The following is a 23,507-nucleotide window of genomic DNA, read 5'->3' as shown; positions in this document are numbered from 1 at the left end:
AGCCCACCTAGCCCACCCCACTCATTCACATCACCTGGTGCCGTGGGCACCTGCGTCGGCCAGCCCTGGTTTAAGACATTTCATGAGCAGAAAGCAGTGCCAGGGACATGGGGACTGAGACATCTGCTGCTTCAGCCTGTAGCCAGGGGGTCCCCTCCCTCAGGTTCTTGGAGCAGTCGTCCAGTGTGGGGGTTTCCAGATCCACAAACATCCATTCTCTGTGCTGGGTTCAGGTGGCAGGTGGGCTTGGGAACTCCAGGCCACGCCCCAGAGGTGAGAGATACAGTTCCTGATGTGCACCAGCAGGGAGCGCCACTGGGGCCTGCCCTGGGCAGGGGACTCCAGTTGCTTGAGCACAGTCCCTCCGCCATCCTGGGAGCTATGTCCCTGACCTTTCCTACGTGGGGTAACAGCTGCGCCCCAGCCTGCCTGGCAACATGATGGGCTCGGCAGTGACTGGCTGGGCCAGGATAAACTCCAGGTGCCCAAGGACAACCCCAAGAGCCCCCCCTCCACCGACGCCTGGAAAACCTTCCAACCTGCAACCCCCAGGGCCAAAGGGCACCCCTCATGGGCTGCCTTCTCCTAGCAACCTTTCCTCCTCCTCCTCTTCTTCTGCTCGGGCTTCCTGAAGCCCGTTCCCTCGGGACTGACCCTCAAATTCAGTACTGCGTGCTTGGCACTGTGTTCAGGGTTTTATATACTTTATTTAAAATCCCAACAATCCTATAAAGTAGGTATTAATCCCCATTTTACAAGTGGGAAAACTAAAGCTTAACCAGGCAACACAACCTGCCCAAGGCCAAACAACTAGCAAGATTCCAATTTAAGCATGTAGGAACCCTCTTCCTTGGATGGCCTTGCTCCTGTGAAGGAAATTTTAGAATAAATGAAAGGAAAGGAAGGGCTGGTTAGGGCTTGAGGGCAGAGGACAATCCCTTGTTCAGGACCACACAGGCTACCTATTCTGTTAAGAGCCACCCAAGGACAGGGACTGAATCTGGGGCCCCTAAGCCAGTGATAAAGCCCTAGGAATAGCTCTTGGCCTTTGGGAATTCACTGAACATCTCTCCACGCCCACCTAGGGCCATAGTCTGAGCCCCAGGACACCCCCACACATGCTGCGGCTTCTGACTTGAACCCATGATGGGGTAGTGAGGAGGCAGGCAGGCAGCCGCACCTGGAGGGCTCGAATGGTCCCCCAACTGAATGGGACCCTTATGAGGGGCAAGAGACCCAGACAGCACACGGTGAGTTTAGGCACCACAGAGCATGAATCCACTGGTAAGCCACAGCCTTGAGATCTTCCCCACTTCCACCTGCACAGGGACAGAGAAGCCCAGAGAATCATCAGCCCCTCTGAGACTATCACAGCTATGTGTGTCCCAGCCCCTGGGACCAAGGCCCCCACCAGGGTGGGAAGAAAGGTTCTGTCCACACTGTTTATCCAACTCACCTCCCATTTCCCCAAACGTGCCTGCACTCACACCCCTGGGTCTGCTGGTCCCTCCCCGATTCTACCTCCCAATCGTCCAACCCAGTGTAAAAAATACCACCTTCTCTGGGCAACCCACTGTAATCTGATCCATCAAACCCAGTCATTCTTTCCCTCTCTGGAAAGGACTAGAACCGCATGGACTTCTCCCATGGTGTTGAGGCCAATCTCCTTGGTGCTGTAATTGTTTCTGGGCTGCTATTTTCTCTGACAAGCAGACAGGAGGGTAGAGCAGACACCCTAGCTCCTAGCATGGGGCCTTACATACAAGGCATGAAGCACATTGGAAGGATGGAGGGGTAGATGAACAGACAGACGGACAGACGGACGGACGGACGGATGGACAGACGGATGGAGAGATGAACAAACAAATGAACAGGTGAGTGGGTAGGAGAGTGGATGGCCCCCAGAGAGTTCAGCGTGGTCCTCGTAATTGGCCAGAACACCCAGACTCCCCCCTGCTCCCGCAGAGTAAGATTGGCCTATTTCACTTGTCATGGTGCATCCTCTGCTTCAGCGAATTGAGGATTTAGAAAGACAGCACTGTGCGGAGAAGCCCGGGAAGCCGAGGGTCAGATGTGTGTTCCTTCCTTCTTCACTGAACCTTGGTCTCCCTGCGTGTAAGGTGAGGACGTTGGACTTGAACTTGATGAAGCCTTGGGCCCTTCCAGCTGAAGACACATGCCTGTGCTGGGGCCCAGCAGGGACGGGGGCCACCGACTGAGCCCAGTGCAGCTAAAAGGACACCAGGAAGGGTTCAGACAAAAGATGAAGGGATGAAAGAGAAAAGGAAAGAAGGGAGGGGGAAGGAAGGGAGGAAGGAGGAAAAGAAGAAAACGACATTTCCATATCCCAAGCTAAAAATGCACTTAGCATGTAAGATTTCCCAGATGCAACATTTCTTTAAAAAAAAAAGTTGATTTCCACATATTCGATTTAGTATCACAACAAGGCAGAAGTGATGGATCCTCTAATATAACGGAGATGCCTCTGGCAGGGTGGGCCGGGGGCAAAAGATGCCAAAGGAAAGGGTGAGCGAGGGTGAGCGGGAGTGGGCGGGGGTGACGAGGGGGCCGCTTTCTCTCCACCTTCTTTCCCACTTTAGCCAGACCACCTCCTCTCGCATCTGCTTTATATATTGATCTTACAAATCCAATATACTGTTTGAAAAAAAGATTTCTGGAGCGTGTGTGTGTGTGTGTGTGTGTGTAAGCCACTTAACTAATGAAGAGAAATGAGAGGCCCAGAGGGAGGTGATTTGCCCAAGGTCATACAACAAGTGCATGACACGACCCCCCGCGGGCCCAAGAGAACTCCTCAGGCCGGATACCGTGAATCCAAGCATATGCACTGGGGGCTGGGGCTGCCCCTGGCTGGGCTTGCACATCTATACTCTGGCTCACCTCCATCGGCCTCCACGGGAAGTCACCAGGCTCCTTTAAACAACATTCCACTAGGACAGGAACAGACGGATAACCCATGCCCAATTAAGCACCAGAAAATCTCACAGGGGGCGAATGCCCAGAACAGGGGGGCTCGAGCGGCGGCTCAGCTCTCTGCAAGCCTCACAGTCGAAAACCTTCCTAAAACAACCCCTTGGCTGCATCGGAGCATAATTTAATCTTCCTTTGATGACTCCGGATCTCGCCCTGCCTCAGGCCACTCTGAGAACATCAATTACTGCTGGGCCCAGGTGGGGAGCAGAGCCCCAGCGGCTGACTCCGCCCGGGAGGGGGTGGTGGTGAGGGGCTGGGAGAGACATCAGGGGGCGGAGGCCAGCCTGAGCCAGGGAGCCGGACGCTGCCTGGGTGGAGAAGGGGGCCAAGGGGGAGAATGGGAAGCCCCCTCTCCAACCAAGAAGGGGAGCCCTAGGCGGGCCCCTCCCGAGCCCCTGGAGCAGACGGGACGGGGCCGCTCCCTAGAGTCCCTGCAGGTAGAACCAGAGAGGTAAAGGCAGGCAGGAGTGACATTGAAAGCCCGCTGAGGTGACCTTGCTAAGGGAGAGACGGTGTAGCACAGTGGCCCCTTGGACTCTGCAGAAGACCTTGGCTCCACACTGCCCCTGCCCTCCCTGGCTGGGAGACCGTGAGCAAGTTACTTAACCTCTCTGTTCCTTAGTCTCCTAATTTACAAAGTTTAGAATAGTAACGGGGCTGCCGTGAGGTTACCTGAGCCTCCTGTTGACTGCTAAAGAATGAGGGTTAGACCACAGTCCCTGAGGAGGAAAGGTCTGGAAGAACATACATCAGAAAGCACACGGGGTTGGCTCTCAGGTGAGGCTGGATATTTGGGTTTTTTGGGCCTATTTATGTTCCCCATGTTTTATGCAAGAAAAACATTACTATGGAATTAAAAGAATTCAGAGAAAAGAACAAAACACAAGGGACCATGATTTGTCCCCAGAGGGACACAGCTGATCAGAAGAGGAGCCTGTCCATGGAGAGTGGAGATGGAAGGCGGCTGTTCCCCTGGGCCTGAGACTCAGACAGGGAGCCCTGGCTGCCCAGGAGCCCAGCGGATGATAGCCTTGAGCCCTCAGGGACAGACACCCGTGATATTTTCTGCTGGACCTGCCCTGCCATTTCCCAGGAGACAAGTCTCCAGGCCCCTTCTTGGGAGGCACCAGGCAGGGGAAGTGGTGCCCGGAAGAATGTCTTCTGCCCACACGTACACAACACCCCTCTCAGAGCTATTCTGAGCTCCGGGCCTACAGACCATCCGCACAGAGATGACCCTGGGCCCTCAGGACTCAGATCGGACCCCCTCCCAGACCTGCCTCAGGCCAGCCTGCCCCGACCGCCTACCTACCCCTCCGTCTGGCCAGCAACCCTGCTAGGCTCAGCCACACCACCACCCAGCCTTTGCTGAGGCAGCCCGTTGAAAGCGGGGCTCAGTGGGTCCACAGCACCCTCCCTTGCTGGCACCATTAATTCTCAAAAGAAAGTCAAACATTAGCCTGGGGAACTTAATGCCTTATATAAGTCCGCCTGGGGAAGGAACAAACATAGCTTGTTGGAGCGGAGCTGCCAAATACAGCAGCTGCTGCCGGACCCTGGGACAGACAAAGGGCCTCAGCCACATTCCACCGCCAGCCCCAGCGGAGGGAGCCGGGCCCAGCTACCAGGTGAGGAGGAACAGGGACCCCTGCCCAAGCCCCGGCCCCCATAGGCCCCTGAGAAGCCCCCAAGGTCTGGCCTTGTTTCCTTAGTGCGACTGCCTGGGTCCCTTATGCCCTTTGGGACCTGCCTGGGCCCTTTCTGCTGCCCCAGTCTGGTGGACCCAGCCCCAGAGGACAGCCAAAAGCCAGGAGGCTCTGGGCTTCGGGAGATCTTCCCAGCAGGCCACCTGGGCTCTGCTAAGCCTGTGTGTCTGCCCAGGGTGAGCAGGGGCCTCCCCACCTCCCCCCACCACCCGGCCCCTGTTGCCAATGGCCACAACCAGGCCCCTGAGTCCCGGCTGTGGGGCCTACACCACCCCATGCACGCAGCATGTGCGAGCAGCCTCACAGAGCACGCGCACACTCACACACACACACTCACACACGCCCAAGCTCCCACAGCTGCACCTTACACTCCGGCCTCAAGACACACATCACAGCAGAACCCTGGGCACCCACACCTGGACACACACCGCACCCGTGGCCCCACGCCTCGACACGCCGCTGGGTGTGTCCCCCTGTACCCCCGTGTGGCCACACACACCTGAGCCCCACATCCGTCCACATCTATGCACACGCCGTGCCCACCCTCCCGCGGTGTTTGCACACCTCCCCACTTCCCGGCACAGGACCGCACGCATACTTCCCTCTCCCGGGCCAGGTGCCCTGCCTGCGGCTCTGGCTCACCCTGACCTGCACCATGGCCTTCTCCGAGCTCATGGACCGAGTGGGCAGCAAGGGCCCCTTCCAGTTCCTGAACACCGTCTTGCTCAGCCTCCCAATCCTCTGCCTGGCCAACCACTACCTGCTGCAGATCTTCACAGCTACCACGCCGGCCCACCACTGTCGCCCGCCCCCCAACGCCTCCACAGGGCCCTGGGTGCTCCCCAAGGGCCTGAATGGGAAGGCTGAGACGTGCCTCCGTTTCATCTATCCGCCCAACGCCAGCCTGCCCAACGACACCCAGGGCGCCACCGAGCCGTGCCTGGACGGCTGGGCCTACGACCTCAGCACCGCGGACTCCATTGTGACTGAGGTATGCCCAGAGGTGGCCCTTCGTCCTCGACTCACAGCACGCAGCCCACACCCTGCCGCGCTCAGGGATGGGAGAACAGGCTAGGCTCTAGTCTCCCTAGGACTGGGACCGGAGGACAGGGCGCTGGGCAGGCAGAGAGGAAGGACCTGGGTGCAGATGCAAACGAACCAGAAAGTTCAGTTTCGTCGCGTTTAGAGTTGTCAGCGTTCCCGCGACACGCAGCCCATTCTGTGACAGGCACAATGCTAAGCTCTGAGGACACAAAAATGCACTGTCCCCACTACCACGGGGTCCACAGCCCTGCGGGACGGAACAACCACATAAAGAAATGTAGAATTACAACTTCAAAGTACTTAGGGCTGTGACCTTAGACTAGGGCCACTTAGGGCTGGGTGTGGGGGCCGGGGGGGGGCGGCGTCAGGCCGGGGAGGCAAGTTCCCTGAAGAAGTGGCCCTCAAGCTGAGATAGTTCGAACTTCGAGATAGTTCGCCAGGCAACAAGGAAAAGGAAGGAAATGCCATCTTGTTGGAAGGTCCCAAGAAGGGAGGGTGTGTGGAGGAGGGACCAGCGCATCCCCCAAGCCCCCAGAGTTACTCACGGGTTCACCTGCCATGTGTTCAGCTCTTTACTTATTTCCTGATTCTTCCACCTGCCATCCCTGGGACTGACAGAAGTAAATCTGACCCTCGGATGAACTGACAGGCCAGTCAGGAGACCACGGTGATGGGGGAGAGGAGGAGGAGGAAGAACCAGGAACGGGCATTTAGGGAGGATCTGCAAACCGCCAGGCACATTTTGGTGCTTTGCAGACGTGATTCTCACAGCGATATCCCGTCGAACGTGATTTTAGCTCCTTTTACAGATCAAAAAGAGCAAAACTCAGAGAAGGCAAGTGAGGGTCCAGTATCACACAGCTGGTCAGTTTTGGAACTGGGATTTAAGGCGAACGCCCCTAGGAGGCACAGAGAGGGATAGATGTTTACAGCAGTTGGAAGGAGGAAAGAGCGACGAACCACAGGATTCTAGGGAGGCTTCCCGGAGGAGGCGTGGCATCTGAGCTGGGAACAGAGAGGCCACTGTCTTCATTCTCCCCTCAGGGACCATGAGCCCCTCGGGATGTTGCTTCTGCCCCATTAGGAGAGCTGCATTTCCAAGTGTTTACCCTGCCCCAGGGCTGCACTGGGCGTGCTGAGGGTGAGGGCTCTTGGAATCCCAGGCGACAGCACGCGGAGCCTGGTTCCACAACTTTCCCAGGATTTCCTACGCTTAGGACCTGGCACAGGTGGGATTTGAACCCAAGACTCTCTGTGTTCCTAGTCTGTATAACTGTTTTTCATGTGTTTCATGAATATTTATTTATACATAAAGCAGGTACTACGTGCCAGGCCCTTGTTCTAAGCACTTTAGAAATATTAACACTTTTGGGCGCCTGGGTGGCTCAGTTGGTTAAGCGACTGCCTTCGGCTCAGGTCATAATCCTGGAGTCCCGGGATCGAGTCCCGCATCGGGCTCCCTGCTTGGCAGGGAGTCTGCTTCTCCCTCTGACCCTCCCCCCTCTCATGTGCTCTCTCTCTCTCATTCTCTCTGTCTCAAATAAATTAAAAAAAAAAAAAAAATCTTTAAAAAAAAAAAAAAAAGAAATATTAACACTTTTAACCTTGCTGACAACACTGTAAGGTAGTTAGTATTATAAGCTCATTTTTTCAGATGGGACTGGAGAACCGAAGCATGGAGGTTAAGGAGCTCGTTCAGGTTCGCACCACGAGCAAAGGGGCAGATTCAGGATCTGAGCAGAGGCATCTAGCCCCAGAGTCATGCTCTGAACTATGACACTCACTGACTCTCATACCCCTGGATTATATTATAGTTGCTTCTCCTCCTCGTGCCAAGCTCAGTGCCCGAAATGCAGCAAACGAACACTTACTAACAACTACATGCCTACTATTGAGGACAAAGAGTCATAGTCTGCCTGCTCCCCGCCTGCCCTCCAGGAGCTCCCCTCTAGTGAGAGACAGAGCCACCCCTCGAGGACCGCGATGCAACACACACGCTTGCTGAGGCCGAGATCTGCGGCTGCTCCGCTGCATCCCAGCAGCTAGAACAGAGCCTGGCCCAGAGGAGGCACCGCGAAATCAGTATTTATGGAGTGAATGCATAGGAGCTTTATACCCTCAGAGTGCTCTGGGAGCCCAGGGTCGGGGCATCTAACCAGCCTGGAGGGGGGCCCAGGAGGGTCAGTTGGAGTCAGCAACCCCGCACCAGGTGTGACAAGGGAGACAGGAAGCAGGCAGGTGGAAGTGGGCAAGCGTGCCCCAGGCCAAAGCAACAGCGTTGGAGGGCGCAGGGGGCAAATGTACGGTTATGGGAGCAGGATGAGAACAAAACAGTCAGGACTGCGAGAGACAGGGGAATCCTGGAGGGGCAAGCCGTGGAGCGCGGAGGCCACCAGACATGGGGCCGGAGAAGAGGAGGGCCCGGCTTGGAAGCTAAGGGGAGCGTGTAGCCTCTGTTCCAAGATGATAGAGAGCCATCGAAGGGTGTTGAGCAGGAGTGTGGTGCGTTCAGATCACCCTCCAGGGATGGTCCCTCTGACTGCAGGGTGGAGAGTGGCTGGTGGAGAGTTCTAGTCCAGGGGCAGGGAGACCGGTTAGCAGGTTGCCACTGGGATCCAGGGAAAGGAGGATGACAGGGGAAGGGACAGTGGGAATAGATACCAGAGAGTTTAGGGAGTCAGAATCCATGGGACTTGGGGACCCAACGGACATGGAGGTGAGGGACAGGGAGGGAGTCAAAGATGTCTCAATACCTATAAAGTTTCCAAATGTATGAGTGACTTGCTGTACACCCGGCCCCTGGGAAATCGGAGAGGAGGAGTGAAAGCCACCATCCCTGTCCTCTGAAAACACGGAAGCTAGCCGGAGAGACGACAATGGTGCAGGGAACAGTGACGTAACCATCATCCCTACCCCTTACTGTGTGCTTGCCCCGTGCCTGATGGCTCTAAGCACCTGGCCCTTATTAACTCCTTCAATCCTCACAACAACCCAGAGGTTGACACCTTAATTGTCCCATTTGTACAGAGGAGGAAATGCAGGCACAGGTCCCTGGCCCCCTGGCCCACGGCCCCACCATGTTTCATCAAAGGTGGAGCTGGAGTTAAAGCCGGGCAATGAGGCTCCTTAAGACTAAGCCCACCCACAGTCGATCCCTCTGACCAAGCACCCTGTGGCCCCAGGAGGCTGGCGGCTTCCTCCAGCACAGGGAAGGTGTCTCTCCAACCCATCCTTTTTTTTTTTTTTAAGATTGATTTATTTATCTTGAGAGAGAGAGAATGATTGGAAGGGGCAGAGGGAGAAGGAGAGAGAATCTCAAGCACACTTGGCACTGAGTGCAGAGCCCAACACAGGGCTCGATCTCACCACCCTGAGATCACGACCCTGAGATCATGACCTGAGCCGGAACCAAGAGTTAGGCGTTTAACCGACTGCGCCACCAGGCGCCCCTCCAACTCATCTTTCTCATCCCTGGGCCAGGTGCATAGTAAGTGCTCAGCTAATGCTGAACGAAGGCTGTGTCCCCGTCAGAGGCCGACAGGCGGGACTCAGACCCTGCTGACTGCTGGAAAGTGGCTTCCCTCCAGGGAGCCTGGCCAAGAACAGAGGTTGCAGGTCTTGTACTTGGTCAAGCGTCAGTTCACATCTGTGCCATCCAAGTTCCCAGACATGATGCCAGCACTTGGGGTGGGGGGGGGCATCTGCATCCCAACAAACACAGGGGTTCACCAGTCCTCAGGGTACTGTACCCTTTCCTGGGTCGGGCATGAGGGTCAGGACCCATGCGAGGGGTCCCTGCCCAGCCAGGAAAGTGTCAGTGGCCAGAGCCAGTGAGGTGCTGGTTACCAGCACAGCAATTTTTCTGTTTCTGGCTGTACTGCGGACAAATCTGCGCTCCATCTGCTTGGGGTGGGGCAAGCGGGGTTCAGGTCCCCATGAGGCTGGGGTAAAACAGTGGCCCAGCCTTACCTAGAGGTGGGTCGCTGGAGCGGGGGCAGGGTCTGGATGTGCCAGCCCCAGGGCAGAGGTTGGTAATAGAGGTGCGCGGCATCTGGCAACCGGCTCGGTCCAGGTGACCCCAGTTAGCAGAGGCCAGGGCCACCCCCAAGATGGACAGCGTGTGATCATGAGCCAGGGTCAAGCAGCAGAGTTCATATCCTGACTCTGCCCTTTACTAGGAATGTCATGAGGCCAGAAGTCTTGGTTTGCTCATCCGTAAAAGTGAGGAAGAGAGCAAGGGTGAACCCGACAGGAGACCATGCAAGGACCGCATGGGCACAGGGTCCCTGCGGAGCATTCAGCTAATGTCAGCAGCTGCTGGGGCTGTTGTTGTCACTATTATGGCTAATAGACGTGTCCTGAGATTAGAGGGGTTGTCCCCACCAGAAAAGTAGGGGGACCCCCAAGAAAAGGGGAATCAGCTGTCATGGCCCTTCCCAGTTCACCTGGGCCCCCATGGCTTTGCCATACTCCACGGCTTGCACCTAGCCCTCCTCTCGTGGAAACGACAAGCCTGGGTGCAGGTCCCAGCTCCATCCCAACAGTCAGTGACCTGGGGTGTCAGCCCTCTTCTCCACTTCTGTCCCCACATCTGTAGAACAGGATAATAAGGAACTTCCCTCCGAAGGAGGAGGCACAGGTGGGAGGACCATGCCAGTGATGTGAGTGAGCACAGCACAGGGTCCAGCCAGATTGGAGAGAGTCTCCCTCCCCCTCTGATCCCCTAAGCTTTCCTGGCAGAGGCGACCACACATTCCTTTCTCTGAGTTCAGCAGAGATAAGGTTGGAATTTTTCAGAAAGAGCTTTACTAGGAAATTAAGAGGAAACAAAGGCCTTTCTTTCAAGTCTGGAAAGTGTGGGGAGCATGGATTGTGGGTTCTGGGTTCCCTGGAGAGGAGCTGTAGCCCGTAGCTCCCACACCACTGAACCTCAGCCCTGTGGGTGCCCAGCTCAGTCTGAGGGTCCAAGTGGGCTTGGATGCGCAGGCTGGTCCCCCGAGGCCCCTGCAATTCTTCTCTGGCCTTGAGCTTTCCTGTTCTGTCTCCAGGGCCTGAAGGGCTGGCACCACGATGAGAACAAAGACATGATGACAAGTGTAAAAGCAGAGAGGAACACACAGCACAATGTTGTCACTGAATCTAGCAATAGTGTAACCCAACTAAAACCGCAGACCCCATGTGGCCCAGCCTGTGCATCAAGTCAAAGGAACATAAACCACATTCTCAACACCTTTGAGACCAACCAAGCCTTCAGTTATAGGTTTTCTTAACAAGGCCTTCTCAAGGGTTTTTGCAGCTAACCACACCAAAGCATGCCCAAAATGTCTCTAGGTATCTTTCCCTCCCCCCAGAATTCCAGGATGCCTTTAAAAAATCTCTCCAGTTCTCTCTATGTCTGGTTCCCTCATGGCCAGGTGGAGAGAAATCCCCTTCCCAATCCCCTTCCCATTACCACCTACCAAACCCACAGGTATTTCAAACATACAGGAATCACACAGTGTATCTGTTTCCTAGAATTTCCATAACAAAGTACCATAAACAGGGTGGCTTAAAACAATAGAAATCTATTGTCTCACAGTTCTGGAGACCAGAAGTCCAAAATCAAGGTGTAGGGATGCTCTCTCCCAAAGCTCTAGGGAGGAATCTTTTCTTGCCTCTTCCCATTTCTGGTGGTTGTCTGTGATCTTTGGCGTCCCTTGGCTTATCCATGCATCCCTCCAGTCTCTGCCTCCAATGTCTCATGGTGTCCTCCTTATGTGTCTATATCTTCTCTTCTTACAAGAGCACCAGTCATATTGGGTGAAGGGCCCAGACCTACCCCAGTATGACCTCATCCTAACTAATTGTATCTGCCACATTGCTATTTTCAAGTAAGGTCACATGCTGAGGTACTAGCGGTTAGGACTTCAAGCTGTCTTTTCAGGGGACACAATTCAACCCCTAGCAGTTGCATGTCCCAGATCTGAGCCCCATGGATTTGTGTTGATCGGCAGGGCAACCCTGGCCACAGTTTTATCATCAGCTTCAATGAGTTTTATTAACCATAAAATCTCTGGGAGCAACTAAGAGTGCATTTGAAATCCAAGATTTTTTAAATATCTAACCACAAAGCACTTCTTCCAAGATTTAAACCCTCATTTTACCATCTCCTAGTAGACAGTTTGCCATAGAAGTTTTTCCAGTGTGATTGTGAAGTTCTTCCAGTCCTTCTTGCTAACATGTGGTTATAGAGTCTACATATATAGCCTAGACACTCTCCATCCTGACATACACTCATTCTGGCAAAGCAAAACTGTCCTCCATGTAGTATCTGGAATGTGGACCCTATGACCTCTCCTTTAGACATCAGCATATCTTAACCACTAAGGTTCTCCATTTCTCTGTTCTTTCTATGGAATGCTCATTCCTTCAATCCCGCAAATATTTACTGAGTGCCTACTATGTGCCAGGCTCTGTTCTAAGCAATGGAAGTACAGTTGCAAACAAAACAGATGAAACACCCTACCCTCATCAAGATGATAATCTTGAGGGAGAAACAAACACACAAAAAGGAACTATGTAGTATATCTCACGGTAAAATTGCAATCAAGAAAATAAAGGGGGATGGAGTAATGTAGACAGCTGGGAGTTACAATTTTAAATAGGGTGGTCAAGGAGGTTCTTGTTGAGAAGATCTCAAGGAGGTGAAGGAGCAAGCCAAGTGGCTATCTGGGGGAAGAACTTTCCAGGCCAAGGAAATACCATATGCCAAGACTCTGAGGTGCCTGACATGTTTAAGGAGCAGCAAGAAGACCAAGTACAGTAGAGTCCATGGGGGAGATAGTAATAACAAATGAGAGCAGAGAGGTAACAGGAATAAATCTGCTCATTCTGCAGGGATTTATGGGTCATTATAAGGATTTGGGCATGTTTTAAACATGAGTCAAAGCCCATTCTAGAAATGGTATTTCCTGTACATTGCTCAAATTTCAAGTAGAAACTGGCTTGTGACCGTTATTCTAATGCGTACCTCACCACAAGTAGTTTGTAGAAACCAGGACCTGGCCGATCTGGTCTCAGACAGTGGAGAAGGGCAACAGTCTTAAACTAATCCAAATGGGTCTGACACTGACCCTCTCAGGATCCAAGCAGAATGATTTCTTGAGGCACTAAATAACATGGAGGCTGGTGAGGGGGGGAATCAAATTTCCATTTGCAACTTCTTGTGGAATGTATCAGGATAGGCCATGTTGCCATAACAAAAGAGTCAACGGTAATTCAATGGCTTGTGGGGCATAGAAGTGGTTCTCTTTCTCATGCAATAGTTCTAAGGTGGGAATTTCGTGTTGATGGGTGACTCTGCCCCATAGGGTCATTCAGGGACCCAGACTGACAGCAGCTTTGCCATCTTCAACACATGGCTTCCCGAGTTGTTCTAGTTGTCACCCTTCCCATCAACAGGAAGGGAGAAGGCATTCAAGTCCAGACCAAGGCTTCTCTCTTAATCAAATGAGGTGGAAGTAACAAGCATTTCTTCCGCTCACATTGCACCATCAAGAACAACATGACCCCACTCAGCTACTGGGTCACCTGGGAAATGTGCTGTTTACTGTGGAAGGGGGAGGGGGTATGAATGAATTTAGGTGGACAGGAGGTCTTTACTTTAGATTTTCCTAAAGGAGCTCTCCACAGCATGCCACAATGTACCAGAAGTCTCTCTAGACACCCTCTGGCGTACTCCTCCTCACACCCCCTCACTTCCTCCTTCACCCTTTACCCTCCCCTCATGCCACACACATACTGGGCAGGCTCCCCTCTCAGCCAGAAGAGCTCACTGGGTTTGCTGGCCATGCTGGGCCACCCGGAGGCAGCCGGAGCACCTGGAGTCTTCATCCACCCCATCCCCCTCACTTCCAGCAGAGGACGTAGAAAGAGCTCCCTGGGATGTATGGTTCTTCCCCCACACTGTTTCACTTCCAAAACATTCTTGTGAGGCATTTCTAGTTAATAAAATTCTCCACTTCATTACACAAGTAGTTCAGGACAGCTAGACAAAGGGTGCGTGTTGGGGATTAGCAGGAGATTAGGCCAGACAGGTAAGGCAGGGGCCAGAGCATGAGGGCTTTATAAATCTGTGTTAACAACGCTTTCTCTTTACCCAAAAGGCAGGAGGAAGCCAGTGAGTGCTTTAGGCAAGACAGGAACCTGACCTGAGTGGAGTTTTAGAAAGCCATTCATGTTAGCAGGGGAAGCACACATAAGAGGAACTGAAATCGAAGGCTGGGAGACCTGTCTGAAGATCATCACAATAATCATCAGCTGGCCTCAGTCTCCTTATCTGTAGCATGTGGATGATGATGATAGTCATGCCCCAGCATAAGGTTGTCGTGGGGACTGAAGAAGTTAAAGCTTGGGAAATGCTCCCTTATAACAGGGCCTGGTGCATAGTAGGCCCTCCATAAAAATCGGCCGTTATTATTAACCTTGCACTAAGATAGCAGTGGAAATAGAAGAATCCAGATTCCAGAAATATTCAGAAGTTAGAAACTGGAGGATGGAGTGGTGGTGCACTGGAGAAGTATGAGGCAAAGGAGGGGCTCCCAGAGATTGAGGAGTGGGTGACAAGTCTTGTTGACTCTGAGGTGACCGTGAGACATCATCCAAGTAGAATTTCCAAGAAGGCAGCTGAATCGACTGGTCTCCAGGCCAGAAGAGAGGTTGGGTTGAAGATATGGATTGGAGTCTTCCTCATAAAATAGAAATTGAAGCCATAGGAGCAGGTGACGTTTCCTCAGGAAAGTGGATAAAAAGAGAGGAAGATCCAGAAAGAGCCCTGGGGAATCTTTAAGGGATAGAAAGAAAGGAGCCCATGGAGGAAGAGGAGGAGTGGTAAATAGAGAGAGGAAGACCAGGGGGAGGGAGAGGTCAGCATCAGCAATGTCAGGGGCTGCCGAAAGTCAGGGCAGAGCAGGCCACAGAAGGTTCCAGTGGGCTTCGTGAAAAGCTCTCTCTGGAGAGCACGGTGTCGGTGGAGTGGCGGGGGCACACTTGAGCAATGAGCGGGAGATGAGACCAGAGTGACAGCAAGTATAGCTTCTCATTCGAGAGATTCAGCTTTGAAGGGAAGGGAGAAACACAGTGAATGTGGACCGGAAGGAGTTTCCCAGAAGGAGAGATCTGAGAGACAAAGACAGAGGATGTGGGATGGAGCGAGGTGTCAACCATAGAGCAGTGTCCCCGTGGAGGAGAGGGAGAGACCTAGGCTGCAGACCGGCCCTGACCTTGCCCGGGGCACAGGCAAGCTTGGAAGGGACGAGGGCAGGAGTTGAGAACAGACCTGGAAGTGACAGCTAGGCAGATACTACAAGCCTCTGACAGGCCCCGTACGCTGGAGAGGAACTGTTATTACACACCACAGGTCAGGGACCCAAAGAGCCACAGGCAGACCCAAGGAGCCCCGGGCCCAGTTGAATGCAGAACGGGGCTCAGGGAAGTCGGGTGAGGGCTCCAGTAGCAGGCGGGCACTGTGGGGCTCAGGCTGAGCATGGCTGGGAGGGCCAGTCTGGACCAAGCCAGGCTGGCACGACCTTTCTCCTGTGCAGTGGGACTTGGTGTGTGACTCCAGAATACTGAAGGAGGTGGCCCAGTCTGTCTTCATGGCGGGTACACTGATTGGAGGGATCGTGCTAGGAGACCTGTCAGACAGGTGAGACCGGGGAGCCTCCGGAGGGGACGCACAACCTATAGGGACATCCCACCTCACTCTGACCACCTATGCACCGCCCCCAAAAAGGCAAAGAGCTGGGGGAAGCAGGAAGTACTGTCCCTGTTTTGTGGCCTTGGGCAAGTCCCAGTCCCTTTTGGGGCGCAGCCTTCTCCCTGCCCCAAAACCCTCCCAACTTGAGTCTTCCCACCTCCTCAGACCCTGGGGAAAGCCTCGAGGTTTTCAGACACAGCGTAGTGGCCTGTGCGGCCATGGAGGTGCGGTGCATGGACTGTTTAGAGATGGGAAGTCCCTTGACCTCTGCTCAGGCCGCTAAGCTGGGGATAAAGGCCGATCACTCATTAACTTGAACCTGTAACTGCAAACCTGTCAACAAAATAGCAATTACCAGTCAGGCTCTGTCTAAAGCGGGAATTGCATGCCCTACCTAGCCCTTTGGGAGGTGGTCCGACCCTTTGCCCCAAGACCTGCAGTCACTGTCTCAGCTAGCTCACTGTGGCTAATCGGTCCTTCCTCTCCTTTGAGCTCCAGGTTTGGCCGCAAGCCCATCCTGACCTGCAGCTACCTGCTATTGGCAGCCAGTGGTTCAGGGGCAGCCTTCAGCCCCAACGTCTCCATCTACATGGTCTTCCGCTTCCTGAGTGGCTGGAGCATCTCAGGCATTGTCCTGAGCACCGCGATCTTGAGTGAGCCACAGGGGGAAGAGGCAAGGGAACAGGAGTTGAGGGACCCCAGCCTGAAGCCAAGGACCTGACTCAACACAGGTTCCCTGTGATCTTGGTCACATAAGGTGCTGCCCCTCTCAGGATCTCAGAGGCCCCCTCTGAGCATAACGACAACAGCGATCAATACCGAGGACCCCACCCCCTCCCCGGGCCTGACACTCTGCCGGGGACACAATCCCATTCAGTCCACACACACAACGAGGCGACACTGTTGTCCTATTTTTACAGACAAGGACATTGAGACAAAATAAGGGTAGTCATTTGCCTCTGGAAAGACAGTCAAGAGGGTGGGCTTGGAGGTGAGGGGGTGACTGGCTGGCTCAATTGATAGAGCATGTGACTCGATCTCGGGGTTGTGAGTTCGAGCCCCATGTTGGGTCTAGACATTACTTAAAAATAATTTTTTAAAAAATCTTAAAAAAAAAAAAAAGTGTGGGCTTGGAAGTCAGACAGACCTAAGTTTGAGTCCTACCTTCTTGAGCCTTAGTCACAGATCTGTAAAATGGGGGTGATGAACCCTTAGGATCAGGATCAGATCAAGTAGCTGATGGTGGGTGGGCAGGAGCTGGTGCCCCTTCATGGGGAGGTGGCCCAGGGCCCAGCACGATCTTAATCTGGTCCTTGGGCTCCTCCTGCAGATGTCGAGTGCCTGTCCATCCAGATGCGGGCCATCATGTCAACTTTAATGGGTTACTTCTATACCTGTGGCCAGTTCATTCTACCTGGCCTGGCCTATGCCATCCCCCAGTGGCGCTGGCTACAGTTAACCGTGTCCATTCCCTTCTTCGCCTTCTTCCTGTTGTCCTGGTATGTGGCCCTCTCCTCTTCATCTCCCTCCTTACGTGCCTGCCGGGGCCAAACCGGGGGAGCCCGCGTCTGACCAGTCAGGACACCTCTGTCCCAGAGTCGGGAAGGGCATTCCAAGGAGGAGGAGTTAGTACACAAAGATGTGCTGTTGGAGCAGATGTCTGGGGGGCATTCAGGGGAGGAAGGGGCTAAGTTGAGAGGCAGGGCATGGGGCCAGACTGTGGAGAGCACAGAAAGCCAAGGAGCCTCAGCTTCGTGTGGAGGGACAGAGAATGTCTCCGAACGTGTCTGCAGTGCGGAAAGGCCTGACCAAGCTTCTATTGGTGGCACAGGACAGACCCAAGGAGGTGGGGATGAGAGAGAGAAGGGACGTGACTGTGTGGGCAGGAGGAGCCTTGGGGACAAGTCTGAGAGGCATTTTGAAGGACAAATCCACAGGGTTTGGGGACTTCTAGATATGAGGTATAAAGGAAAGGAAAGCCCAAACCTGGGGACCTGGGAGAATTGAGGTGTCTGGGTCAGAGACCCCAAATAGGTAAAGAGCTCACTATCATCACATCAAACCTAAGGACACACTGAAAACAGGAACTGAATCTCCAAAATGTAATTTGGTTTTTTTGTTTTCTGTTTTTTAAGTAGGCTCCATGCTGGGCGTGGAGCCCAGTGCGGAGATTGAATTTACGACCCTGAGATCAAGATCTGAGCTGAGATCAAGAGTCGGTTGCATAAACTGACTCAGAGTGACCCTTTGCTGAGCACTTACTCTGTGCAAGGCCCTGTTCTAGGCATCCACCTAAATCATTCCAGTCCTCATGGCATCTCTGTGTGAAGGAGGCATCATTGTCCCACTTGACCCATGAGGGAACTGAGGTTCAGAGAAGTCAAGCCATCCCCCAGGGTTACACAAAAAGACACAGAACTGGGATGGGCCTCCATTTGAAAATGAGAATAGAATCTTCTAGAGGGGTCTGGACAATCTTGCAGAAAGAGAGGTGGTCAGAGGATCCAGGGTAGAGCTAGGGAATGTTCACAACCTGGGATGGGAGCAGACAAGGAGCAGAAAGTGGGGAAGAAAATAAGGGCAGAGGGTCAGCGGGGAACTGTCGAGAGTGCAAGCCCCTTCACCCTGGGACTTGGGACAAGCCTCACCCACTCTGAGCCTCAAGATTTTCCTAGGCGAAATGAAGATAATAATGCCCGTCACCCAGGGTCATGGGTGCCTGGTCCAAAGGAAGGCTCACTGATTGGGAGCCACTATTCCTAATCTCAGGGAGAAGAGGACAGAGTCCAGGCCCTGGGTGCCTGTGGAGGCCACAGCCACAGCTGACCACCCCCCCAGAAAGGAGTTTTAAAAATATCATTCCTTTCTCCCCACACCTCCTCCTCCTCTGTTCCTCTTTGCCTAGTGACACTTAGGGTCTGCTCAGAGCGAACCAAGCCCAAAAATACAGCCTGGAGGTGGGGAAAGTGAGGTTAGCTGCCCGCTTGCCAATCCCAGGACCTCATGCTGTGCTCCTATTACAGCAGAATTGGTCCTCTGCCCCAAACCCATCCCCTAGGTCATAACCCTAACCTGAGCCACCTTCTCAACCTGCCCCAGGACTGCAACCCTGCTCCTTCTTCACCCCGGGAGGCGGCCCAAGGAAGGCTGGAGAGGTGGACGTACAGGATCATCCAGCTATCTAGCCTTCAACATGCCGTCCCTTCCCCAGGACCCACCTGCCTTGGCCTAGGCCCAAGGCTCCTAGCTAAGGAAGATACCCAACGATAACAAGTAGCCCAGGTAGGGGGCAGAGGGAAGGCTCTTCTGGAAGGGGAAGAAGATAAAGCTAGAATTTGTGCTGGCGGCAGGCAGTCCAGGTGCAAAGCTTGGCCAAGTTTAAATTCCATGAAATCTGCAGTAAAACAGCACGGGTTTCTGGACCTCCTACCCCTGGGCCCTGTTGATGTTGATGTTCTTCCGGTCCCTCAAAAAAGGTTCTGGCATGAGGGTAGTCACTGTGACTCGGTTCTGGCACCCAGGTGGATACCAGAATCTGTACGCTGGGTGGTCGTCTCTGGAAAATTCTCGAGGGCCCTGAAAATACTCCGGCAGATGGCTGCCCTCAACGGCAAGAAGGAAGAAGGAGAAAAACTCAACGTGGAGGTAGGAGCCGGGAGGGATTGTAGTCTGGAGCAGGAACCCTCCTCTCACCTCTGCTTCCCTGCTCACAAGCCAACATCACATCCAATGCCCCAAGCAAAGTCCTCTAGAGACGCCTGCAGCTCCTTCCCTTCTTCCTCCTGCCCGCCAGCTGATCACTAACGGCAACCCTCTCTTTCCTCTTCCCCAAGGAGCTCAAATTGATCATGCAGAAGGAGATCTCCTTGGCCAAGGCCAAGTACAGCATAGCTGACCTGTTCCAGACACCCAACCTGCGCCGTGTGACCTGTTGTCTTTCTCTGGCCTGGTAACCCACCACCCCTCGCTGCCCACACCCTGGCACCTCTACAGAACAGAGGTGATGAACAAGGCTTCTGGCAGTTTCCCCTAAGGGGAAGGTCTAGGGCACCTGCACGAGGAGTCAAGAGATTCCCTCCCTGGGCTGCCCCAGCCCAGCCCCAACCCTGGAAATAAATCTCCTGTGTACCTGCCACACACCTAGTTCCGGCCATCGGGGTCTGCTTCCTCGTCAGGTCACGCCCACCCCACCCACAAGGCAAATGCTCCAAACCCCTTCCCAGCTCACAGCTCACATCCCTGCCATGGCAATTTCCCCATTCTATGCCTCTCTGTCACTGCTCCCACTGGCCCAGCTCTGCCCTCTGGGACCCCACAGAATGAGGCTGGCCCTCACGCTTCTCCGAGTCTTCTCTTCTGTCTGACATTCTACAGCTCCTGCAAAGCCCTTTCTGTCACCTGGTTCTGAGACCCTTTTTTATCCCTACGTGAATAAGGTCCAATATGTCCAGGGACTTCAAAAGGAATCCCAGGATTCTGAGAGGGAAAGGGGAGGCATCTGACCCAGCTGCACAACTTGACTCTCACCTCTCCCATTCTAGACGTGAAACTATTACCCAACCAAGAGAGATCATTTACTACCTCCTTGGATCTCCCAGACTCCTGCCAGTCCTGATATTCTCTGGAGTCAATTATGTGGATCTTTGCCACCACACCCTAGACCATACCCATGTCAGACAGAACCAATCCATCCCAGCACTGAGCCCAGACACAATCTCAGAGAGCTCAAAACAGCTCTCCAGCAGCCCGTACTGATCAGCTGCAGCTGGGATAAGAAATGAAACTATTCATCATCCCTATGACCCAATGACCAGTCTGGGGAGAGACCCCAGTCTGGCTGCAGGTGCCAATCAATCACTCTCTTCCCCTCAGGTTTTCCACCGGTTTTGGCTACTACAGTCTAGCTATGGGTGTGGAAGAATTTGGAGTCAACCTCTACATCCTCCAGCTCATCTTTGGTGGGGTCGACATCCCAGCCAAGTTCATCACTGTCCTCTCTATAAACTATCTAGGCCGACACATCACCCAGGCCAGTTGTCTACTCCTGGCAGGAGGGTCCATCTTGGCTATCATCTTTGTGCCCTCAGGTGAGAAGCCAGGGCTAAGCCAGAACCTAACATGCCCGTGGGCATCACAGGCTGCCACAGGCTGGAAAGTGGGGTGCGTAGGACCCCAATTCCACTGGCTCTGCCCCTAATTCTCTGTGTTACCTTGAGCAGGTCCCTGCGCTCTCTGGGGCTCACGTCTCCCATCTAGAAAATGACTCAGTTGGGCTAGATGATATCAAAGCTCCTTTCCAGATCTGACTCAGCCTGGGCAAAGTATGGTGGTATCTGGCCAGTGTGAGGGATTGCTCAGGGATCGGGCATGGCCTGGTGACATCACTACAGAAGACGAGCTGGCATGGAAAAGCCACAGGGCTCAGTGCCCAGGGAAGACCCCACAACCTACTCCCACCACGACCTTGGAAAAGCCACTTTTATATAGATGTTTGTGTGTTGACAGATACACCCATATCCTTCCAAAGGAACTTGAGCTATTTTAGGACAAGCATATATACAACAAAATATGGGAGTAGGGAATGAGAGCCAGGGAAAAGCACAAATGCAGCAGGACAGCCTGCAAAGCACTAGAAATAGCAGAGGGACTATTACTCAGCTTTAAATTTATATCTGAGCTTTCCAGCAGCCAAAGCAAAAAGGGAGACAAAGTCCACTGAGGAGGAAGAACACTCAGGTGCTCCTGAGCCCGAGGCCCATCGCCTTTTCTTCCCGCTGCAGACTTGCCAACCCTGAGGACAGTCCTGGCTGTGTTTGGGAAGGGCTGCCTGTCCGGCTCCTTCAGCTGCCTCTTCCTCTACACGACCGAGCTGTACCCCACAGTCATCCGGTAGGTGCTGGGCTCGGGGCTGGCCCAGCCAAAGGATACGGGGTCAGGTGGGATTGTGACATCCTCCTGCCCCGCCCAGGGGTCCCAGACCTGTCCTTTAAGAACCACGCACAGGCTGCCAATCCCTGCTCTGGACTCTCCCAAGGCAAACAGGTATGGGCGTAAGCAACCTGTGGACCCGTGCAGGAAGCATGTCAGCCCCGCTGGTGAAAATCACAGGCGAGTTGCAGCCCTTCATCCCCAGTATTATATTTGGGACCGTCGCCCTCCTCGGAGGCAGTGCCGCCTACTTCCTGCCTGAGACCCTCAATCGGCCCTTGCCAGAGACTATCCAAGATGTGGAAACCTGGTCAGTCCCTTGCCTCTGGTCCCACTGGAACTCCTCATTGGGGAAGCAGGTCCAGACCCAGGGCTTTTCCTGAGATCTCTTTCCCTAGGTCCTGGCGGGCAAAGAAACCAAAGCAGGAACCAGAAGCAGAAAAAGCATCCCAGAGGATCCCTCTGCAGTCTTGTGGACCGGGCCTGGACCCCAGCTGAGGACAACAGAGCCCCCTTCCCCTGCCCTCCAGAAACGAATCTTAGCCAGGTCTTAGCCTGCTTCTGGGCTCTTGAGGGCACCTTGGGGGGCCCTGAGCAGTTCCATGCTCCAGCCCAAAGCTTTGGCCACAGGCCTTCCCATGCCCCACCCTTGTCCTCATCCTCCCTCAGCCCAGGTCTTGCCATTCTTCTGTCCAGCCCTTTCCCACTTGCCACCTTCCCCCATTGTTCCAGCCTCCTTTCCCCGAGGTCCCCTTTGGCTCCCTGGCTCAATCCTAAACAAAGACAGCTTCCCTTTCTTGCTCCCCACCCCTTTCTTCGATGGGAGGGTTCAATAAATGGCAATGAACTCAAGCCACATTGCTCAGGAGTGGGGGTGGCAGGGAGAAGGGGGCAGGTCACCATACGGATGTGTGCGCTACACAACCATCACCGGGACTTGTGTGTCGCATGCAGGGATGGGCACACGGGTACATAGAGGCTGGGCTGATGGGAACCTGTGTGCGCATGTGTGAGCACGCAGAGCTGCGTATACACCAAGCCTGCTCAGGCTGTGACAACAACATGCCACAGACAGACCACGTAAACAACAAGGGCTTCTTCCTCCCAGGTCTGGACGCTGGGAAGTTCAAGATCAAGGTGCTAGCAGACTGTTTCCGGTGGGAGCCCTCCTCCTGCCTTGCAAACAGCGACCTTCTCAGTGTGTCCTCACTTGGCAGGGAGAGCGCAAGAAAAGCAAGGTTTCTGCCATCTCTTCTTGGGAGGACACTAATCCCACCATGACGCCCCACCCTCATGACCTCTTCTATCCCCAGTTACCTTCCAAAGGCCCCACCTCAAATTGCCATCACACTGGAAGTTAGAGCATCAACATACAAATTGGGTGAGGACGCATAGCAAGTCCTGTGCTTGGAAATACCCTGTGTGCATGACGCCGTGTGTGCACATACGTGTCCCAGCGTGCGCGTGAGCAGGGGACGAGACAAGCCCAGAGCTGCTGCAGACAGAAGCCTGTGCTGCTCCAGTCCCGATCTGATCCACCTGCTTGCCCCAGGTCTCCAATGACGTCCCAGGCCCGTGCCACCAGACAGCTCTGCGTCCTATTAAAGTGAGAAAACCACAGCCATAGTCAAAGGCCACCAATGTCACCCCATGTGCCCCGAGTTCCCTTCAATCCCAGCAGAAAGTCCGTCCTCCCAATGGGGCTCTGCATCCAGCCCCTCCGGAAGGCAGCCTTCGGACGTCTTCCCCCTCAGGTCTCCTCCACCTATTAGCTCTTTCCTGGCTCATTTCTCATCGCCAGTCAGATAAGCTCCCGCCTCTCCTATCTTAACGAAAACCAACCAAACCAACCAGTCCCTCTTGGAGTCATATCTCCCGGCAGGGGCCACACTGTCTCGAAATTTCTCCCCTTCACAACTAAACTTTATAAAGGAGCTGGGTGCCTCCCTGGCTTGTACCTTCTAACCTCGTACATCTTCAAACAGCACTCTGGCTCTCCCCCCTCCCCAAGAGAGCTGTCACATACAGCACTCAGCACCCCCAGTGCTGAACCCACAGGTCGTTATCAACTTGTGTTACTTGGCCTCTCAGCCGACTTCGGT

At 54.0% G+C, this 23,507-nt stretch overlaps 1 protein-coding gene across 1 annotated transcript; it reads left to right on the top strand.

The window, feature by feature from the left end:
* Positions 1-5,352: 5,352 nt before the first annotated feature.
* Positions 5,353-21,903, top strand: SLC22A8 (solute carrier family 22 member 8). Its single transcript, XM_032414947.1, has 10 exons — positions 5,353-5,688; positions 15,323-15,426; positions 15,976-16,130; positions 16,808-16,976; positions 18,999-19,122; positions 19,311-19,426; positions 20,350-20,564; positions 21,258-21,366; positions 21,512-21,715; positions 21,804-21,903. Exons 1-10 carry the CDS (start codon positions 5,353-5,355, stop codon positions 21,901-21,903), a joined length of 1,632 nt encoding a protein of 543 aa, XP_032270838.1.
* The last annotated feature ends 1,604 nt before the right edge of the window (positions 21,904-23,507 follow it).

This window comes from Phoca vitulina, unplaced genomic scaffold, assembly GCF_004348235.1.
Source record: "Phoca vitulina isolate PV1807 unplaced genomic scaffold, GSC_HSeal_1.0 scaffold16, whole genome shotgun sequence".
In the NCBI taxonomy this organism is placed as follows: Eukaryota; Metazoa; Chordata; class Mammalia; order Carnivora; family Phocidae; genus Phoca; species Phoca vitulina.
This window is presented reverse-complemented; position numbering and strand designations above follow the sequence as displayed.

Excerpts from the sequence above, each read along its gene's own strand:
- SLC22A8 (XM_032414947.1), top strand. The coding sequence starts at position 5,353 with ATGGCCTTCTCCGAGCTCATGGACCGAGTGGGCAGCAAGGGCCCCTTC. Across the intron at positions 21,367-21,511 it reads CTGTACCCCACAGTCATCCG|GCAAACAGGTATGGGCGTAA; the intron begins GTAGGTGCTGGG and ends GACTCTCCCAAG. Across the intron at positions 21,716-21,803 it reads ATCCAAGATGTGGAAACCTG|GTCCTGGCGGGCAAAGAAAC; the intron begins GTCAGTCCCTTG and ends CTCTTTCCCTAG.